Below are 7,459 nucleotides of genomic sequence, written 5' to 3'. Positions count from 1 at the left end.
GTACACATATGGTGATTCCCCCCCCACACAAATTAAAACAGTTTCCGGGTGTTTCAATAAGATGTCTGTGACATGCGTCAAAATATGCCATCACACTAATACAAATTACATTTTTGCATTGTCATGGATAAGGTTTTATAAAAATAAAAATAGAAAATTAAATGTTACAAGACATCATCCAAAGTTAAATGTTACAAGATATCATGCAATTTTCTAGATAAATTTTTTTTTAAAGAAAATTGGAATCACAAAAACAAAACTTAGATTTAGACTGTATTTTTTTTCCTTTAACATTTTTTTTATTAAAAAAAAAAAGAAGAAGAAGTTGACCAAACACAAATAGGCCCACCACAAAGTAGAAACCAACGCTAACATGTGCATCCAACAAAACTCAATGCAGCTCCGCTTACCTTTTGGCTTTGACATGATTCCAGGGGTGTCGCACCTGTTGGTGATGCGGGCATTTCTGCATGAGTGGTTCAGCCTATGTAGTTGCTTGAAAGTGGCTCTGAATCTTCAGGCACTGATCAAGTCATGGACAGAGAAACGTGGTGTCTTTTTAAAGAAAGGTAAAACAATAACTTGGTTGTTTAGTTACACATTTGATGGGTGGGAAGACAATTCTTCATTAAGGCCTTCATTATACTGAATGGAGACAAATTATGCATTTTTGTTTTTCGTAGTTTAAAACACTTTCCAGTCTTTATCAAGTCTTCAGAAAAAATAGAATCTAAATTTTTAAAGAATTTTGTAGTGTGAGCATTCCTGGGTTGAATGGAGGAAAAAAAAAAAAGGCGGAGACAGAATTTTCACAAAGCACTTCATTAAAATGTATAAATATTCTTTCAATGCAACATTAAAATCAGTAGGGATGTTACATTAATCCAACAGATCTTTCAGGGAGCGACAAAAAAGTGACAATAATATCTGATAGACACAGCTCTACTGCAAAAATATCTAAACATTTTTTTGTTGTTATTCATTTTTATATCCCTTCCGCACCAACGCTTTTTCCAAATATATCAAAATAAACGTCCACGAGAAGCATCGGTGCGGACCGCAGTATGCTTTCATTTTGACTCCCAACACTTCCTGTGTGACATGACAAAAAAGAAAAAAAAGAAACATCTCATCTCTCATCCTCAGTTACAAGACGAAGGCTGTGAAATGAGAGCGTGTGGGTTGGTATGACAATTCTGGTGGAAGAGTTTATTTTAAAAAAATAGAATAAAATAAAAAATTCCCCCCCTGAGAAGGGAATTTGAAAATTTCCTCCAATAGTGATAATGACCGATGTGCATTTTGTTTGTCGTAAATTTCATTCAGTGAGGTTTGTGCTTGCTGCACCTCCGTAAGTGCATACTGATGATTATTTTGTTAGTTGTATAGTTTATTCATGATGCATTTTTTTTTTAATGAAAAAAACAAAAAAATTTCGCTTTATTGTATACATTAAAAAAGAATTTCCATCCATCAAAGCAGATCATCAATTCCACAAAGCATGCCCCCAATAAGTTAAATTGACCCTTTAAGTATATTATACACTTGACTCCATTTAAATATCCTTACCATAAATAGAATTAATACAGATCTTGCAAAAATACTACACTATGTGTCTATTCAAACAGTGCTTGGATTAAATATGTACACTTAGTTTTTTTTTTTATAATGTTAATTTCACAGAAAATGTCAATGAAATTAAATACAATTGTTAAGTTGCTTTACAGCCCACAGAGGATAAACTAGTTATCTAAAAATATATTGCATGTGCCATAATAGGAAAGTAACTTCAAATATTCTGACTTAATGAGGGCTTCATAAGGATCAATACGACACATGATCAGGATCTGATTGGGGCCAGATTCATGCTCACTCCAACGCACAACAATGGCTTAAAATACTAAGTACTATATTTTCATAAGGAATGGCTTCAGTCATATACGACCCATTGGAGCAGTGGTACAATTGTAACAAAAGCAGACATCTTTACGACGTCCCTCTTCCTGCCCGACCACAAAATGGTTTTTAGGAACGGTTTAGTGCAATTTTAACAAGGCTTTCGAACCAGATGCTAAAGCTAGAAGACGGTAGGGCGTTCAGACCAAAGCAATCGAATCATCGGCAGCAAAGTTTTTCAACGTCAAATTTGACGCTGCATTTATCAATTCGTATTATATTAAATATATATATATTTAAAAAATTATAATAAAATCAAGCAATGTATTTTGAAACGGAAAATCTGGCTTGTGTTTCCAGGTCTAGTTCATTCAATTTTGCACTTACTGCACAGCCATAGGAAATTATTCAATTTCATTTGACTGCTCCGCAAATGATTATTTATTTACAACAAACAATGTATTGTTGTTCATCCATGTCAGCAACGTACTGTACAGTGGCAGGCAGAAAGATTCAATATAATGACGCTCTTCCACTAGATAGCAGAAGGTAAATTTCACACATTCACACAATTGAATATTAGCTTTGTGTTCAACTGCCAATCAATCTGTGAAGTCAATCAGACATCATCATTATTTAAGTAGTGTTTGGTGATGTGCTGTGAGATTTTTGTCATTAAAATATGTGCATTGGCTCAATAAAGGTTGCGAAAAACTGCATGACTAAGCTCTTTCACTGTTGGACCCTTTTGTGGGGAAAAACAAAAAAACAACAAAAAAAAAGACACCCAGGAGATGCTATCTGAAGTTAGTGAGACATCTTGTGTGGACTTTGGTCTGACATGAAGATTGTGTGGATAAACGTTCGGAGAGAAGAGAAAACAAAAACTATTAAAAACAACCGTCAGACAGAGTGAGCAGCGCCGAGGGATTGGCTTCATGTAAAAAAAACTGCTTTTGTTTGGTTTGATTGCCTGAAAGCCTCTCTGGAACGAAAAAAAACAAACTTCCACACATTCCCACATTTGTCCACACTGACAACACGTGCGCACACGCACACACAAACACACACACACACACAACTGTCCATTAGCTCCTCCTTCAGAAGAGGTTCAGTGTTGGAACCTACGCCACTGGCTTACAAACGGAACAAACACGGTGTTAAGGTGCTTTGGGGGGGGAGACATGCGATAGACAGTCGCCCAAATCGGCCTGGTGCTCAGCATGCCTGGCAGGCAAGGGGGAAGGGGGGGGGGGGGGGGGGGGGGGGGTGGTGTGCGCGTCCGATTCAATGGAAGCAGAAAATACAAGCGACCTGACCGAGACGTTGTACAACAATTTGAATGTAACCTCTTCGGCTGGCTATAGAGCTCTGTGCTTTGCTTTTTCCACACATCATCATTCCTTTGGGGGGTTGACCAGGGTGAAAAAAAACTTTTGGGCCACTTGCTACTTGCTGCAAATTGAAAATTCGATTTTGTTGAGCTCCTGTCAGTCACAGGGCCTTAGAATTAGCATCACTTGTCGGTTCCTTACCCCCAGTGGTGACGGCATGATTCATTCATGAGTGCCTCAACAGTGCGACATCAATTCTGTCGCTGCATCGCCAAAGTTGGGAATGTCGCAGTAACGACAATGTCACTGCCACCAACGTCAGCAATGTCGCCGCAACGACATCAACGTCAGCAATGTCACCCCGACGCCTACATCGGCAATGTCGCAGCATCATCACCGCCGCGCGCAACGGCAATGTTGCCGCAGCATGGTCGCAATGTCACCACCGTACACGACGCCGGCGTAAGCGCTGTCGCTATAATGTAAATGTTCCCGCCGCACAGAGTTTATGTTGCTTTAATCTTAACATCTGTAATGACTAGGCATGGGCCAGTTACCAGGTTCAAGGTATAGCATGGTTTCAAAATAATTCAGAACTACTTACTCTTTCCATCAGCGGTATGAGCTGTTTTTTTTAATATGAGTCATCGGTGCCGGAGAAATGACACGATTTTTCCTCCCTCCCATTGTTGGTCAGTGAGCCCGACAACTTTTGCAAGCTGTCAAAAAAGCTCGGAAGGATATGCAAAACGTGCTTATGAAGTGTTGAAGTATTGAAGGCAATACTTGCAATGTGATATCATATTTACGAGAGCACCGCCGATCGCACCGTCAAATTCGAGCTAACGCTGATGATATACGAATCCAACACTGTCCTGAAATGAATTTTGGGAATCAGTTCTGAGACGGAGCGTGTCTACAATTGAGGAAATAAATACGATAGACTCGCTACCGGGGCAGATAGCGAGCTAACTAGGATGGCTAACGTATCAGTTAGTTTCCACGCTGACATAACTTCACGGAGCTGTAAAGAGCAGAGAAGTAGCTACTCATTTGCTGAGAAATTCAAGAGTTTCTTTTCTTGTTATATTCACTAATGCACCTACGGAGCACGTTCAATGGAAAAATCTTAGAGCTGTAATTGCAATACCATGAAAGCACGAGATTTTTTGCTCATGGTTATCATAACGTGACAATCCGATACCGTCCCATGCCTAGTAATGACAATACCGCAGGAAAGACAAGATTGCTGCCGCATCCCACTTCTACTGCAGGTTCTTCAGGAGGCGTCCGTAGCGGAAGTCGTAGACGTGGCGGCAGACGTAGACCAGCTCGGGGTCCACATCTGTGGGCACACAGCGGTGGGAGGGCGGGGCAAAGTCCGGACAGCGGGGCACCACGCTGCCGTCGGGTAGGGCACCTTCGGAACGACGCTTCATCAAGGCACAATATCTACACAAACAAGAACAAACACGCACGTTATACCATCATAACCTTCAAGTTCAATATATGGACAAATGTATTGGGACAACCTCAGTGACACAGAGACCCTGAAAAAATTGCTGCATCAGAAATCAGTGGATCAGGCTACATGCCAGCCATTTTGTTGTCCGAGGTGTCATTGACATCGACATTGACGTCGCTCACCTGCAGTACTGGGCTAGCGGGAGAACATAGCATCTGTCTTCAATGCAGGCCACGCTGTTCTCGTCCTGATGTCGAGAGGCAAAGATCTCGTTCTGAAAGGGAGAAATTGCTATAATTACGCACTTTTTTTATGTTTTGCACCGTATTGTTTTGAGGAGTCATGTTGTGTTGTTTGCCCGTAAGAACAAACGAGACAAATATGACCACTGCAGACGGCAACTGTTGTCTGGAGCTAGACGGATAGTAACGTCTACTTCAAATATGCTTTCAGTTGACGTGTTCTTCAACAATGTCAAAAATGTCATTTCCACATTTCCCTTTTGGAAATTTGGATGGTGTCGTTAATGTTTCATTTGCTTAAGTTACTTTCTATTAAACAGGTTATGAATATATAATGAAGCGTTAAGAAAAATGGTGCACATTGGCCATGGTAGTTATGTTTAAATGGAATTGAGATTGTAAATTAATTTGAGAACCCCTGCCATAGTGTACCTAATGTTGTGTCCCGGCGATGTTATTGTTTTTATAATAGCAGCAGTTTCACCTCGCAGTGTGTGCTGGGGTCTCGGCCTCCCTGCGTGTGCTCCGGTCGGTAGTACCAGAAAAGACTCATCATCAGCTCCCCTGAGGCGACCGAGAAACACACACGTCAGCCGCCATGACACTCCATCCATCAATCCTTGGTCTTGCGTACCGGTTTTGGGATCCTCCCACAGCGCTGATATCTTGGCCACGTAAGGCAGGGACTTCTTCCTGGGGCCCGAGCGCAGCAGCACCGTGTCTCGAACGCGGATCACCTCGCCGTCCCTCTCCACGCCCTCGTAGCACTGCCTGGGTGCCGTCTCGTCCTCCCCCTGGCACCGCAAAAACAAAAACCGTCAAACCTCTATTGCCCCCAGGAGATTATTACGCAGTGGTGCATTGAGATAAGTAAGTAAAAAGAATCTCACCGCGATGAAAACCTCTTTCTCCGTGGGGACCCCCACAGGCCGCCATCCGTTGGTGGCACGTCTGCGGCTGATTCTCTTTTGCTGAGGTGACCGAGGCCCGGAGCTTTGGTCTCCGTCGGAGGCGGCGGACGGGAGGTCGGCGGCCGCTTTTAGCCGTGCCCGGGGTGGCGGCCGATGCTGCTGATGCTGCTCGCGCCCTGACGGTGGGGTGAGCAGGTGGGGGTTAGTAGTCTGGGTGGAAGTGGGCACGCTGGATAAAGGGCAGCTGGCGAGAGGCAAGGACGGCGGCGCCAGAATGGAGGGGCTGTGGTCACCCTGAGGAGAGGAGTACGTCTCTGGAAAATAGGGCAAGCGGCAATGTCACACATCGGGAAAGCTACTGTTATAATAATGGCCTCAACTAGTGACATTAAGCGTCATTCTTGTGTTAATGACATGTTTGTCACATTATTGTAACATACTCCAAGCGATACCCCAGGACGTTAGCGTGTTTTGAGGGCGTGTTCTGGCTCATGCAAATGACACCGCCCACTCAACCATACTTCTGGGCCTATAGAGAGTCTGGCTTTTGTTCCCATGATGACCAGGAGCAGAGTGGCTTCTAATTGCGAGAGCAAAAAAGCTTTTCCACTCATGGAGGCAGCACTTCATACGCTACACTGCGTGTATGTGGCCCACTGACACATTAGCAAACACAAATAACGTGTCAACAACTTCCCCCGAGCGATCAAGTAGCCTACTGTGTGCCGTTTATCTCATAGGGAGCTAAGTCTGTGCATCCAACAAAACCAGTTGCAGCTCTGCTTACCTTATGGCTTTGACATGAAAGCGCATGTCGCATGTACTGTGGGTGTTTCTACATGATAGTGGCGCTACATGATAATGTTTCAGACAGTGCAGTCCCTTGTAGTCACTTAAAAGTGGCTCTGGATCTTCACCCAGCGTAGTTGATCACTTCATATTACTTAGAACACGTGGCTTATATTGTAACTGCATCCAAACTTCAAAGTGCAATATGACGTTTCACGCAAGAGAATATGTGCTTAAATTGACAGGAGAATCCCAGATTTGACAGGGAATGTCCCAAATTTAGGGTCGCTCCACTGACAGTGCGCATCTGGCAGACTTAAGTAGACAGGAGAATGTGCACAGCCAGAAAAGTGAGTTACTCCGCGTCTTTTCCCTCATGGGAAATTATGGGCCCTATTTGCAAAGTCTCGCTAATGAGGGTTGGCTTGCACAAGGCCATTCTGTAGCCTTGTTGTGTTTATTGTGATCATAACACTCACACCCTCGAGACTGTCATTCTAAATGTGTGTCCACGACATTGATAGTATTTGAAATTCCATTATAGCGATACACCAAGTTAGAACCAAGATTTGCCGGGTTCTCGAGTCTTAAGGGGACGGAGCTACAGTAGCGGAGGCTATCCCCAGGTCAAGCGCTAATTGACAAGCGGGTCTTTGAAATGAGCACTTGTTGTGCTTCTTTAGTTTCTGACAACATACGCTTGTGGAAAACCATATCAGGGAAGATCTCAATCTGAGCCATAAGATACAGTTTGTACAATGAAAGAGATCAGATGATTAAAAAAAATATATATATACATTGTCTGCAAGAAATATTGATGAT

At 42.9% G+C, this 7,459-nt stretch overlaps 1 protein-coding gene across 3 annotated transcripts in view; it reads right to left on the bottom strand.

The window, feature by feature from the left end:
• Positions 1–359: 359 nt before the first annotated feature.
• The window catches only part of LOC133468124 (bromo adjacent homology domain-containing 1 protein), a 25,541-nt gene continuing 18,441 nt past the window's right edge, over positions 360–7,459 (bottom strand). For all 3 annotated transcript variants that reach the window (XM_061753618.1, XM_061753619.1, XM_061753620.1), the window contains 5 exons: positions 5,828–6,162; positions 5,572–5,731; positions 5,422–5,501; positions 4,878–4,969; positions 360–4,682 (listed from right to left, as the gene is read on the bottom strand). In XM_061753618.1, the coding sequence (XP_061609602.1) occupies positions 4,496–4,682; positions 4,878–4,969; positions 5,422–5,501; positions 5,572–5,731; positions 5,828–6,162 (854 nt within the window). In that variant the 3' untranslated portion in view covers positions 360–4,495. The remainder of the gene's footprint in view (positions 4,683–4,877; positions 4,970–5,421; positions 5,502–5,571; positions 5,732–5,827; positions 6,163–7,459) is intronic.

Source organism: Phyllopteryx taeniolatus, chromosome 18 (assembly GCF_024500385.1).
Source record: "Phyllopteryx taeniolatus isolate TA_2022b chromosome 18, UOR_Ptae_1.2, whole genome shotgun sequence".
Classification (NCBI taxonomy): domain Eukaryota; kingdom Metazoa; phylum Chordata; class Actinopteri; order Syngnathiformes; family Syngnathidae; genus Phyllopteryx; species Phyllopteryx taeniolatus.
This window is presented reverse-complemented; position numbering and strand designations above follow the sequence as displayed.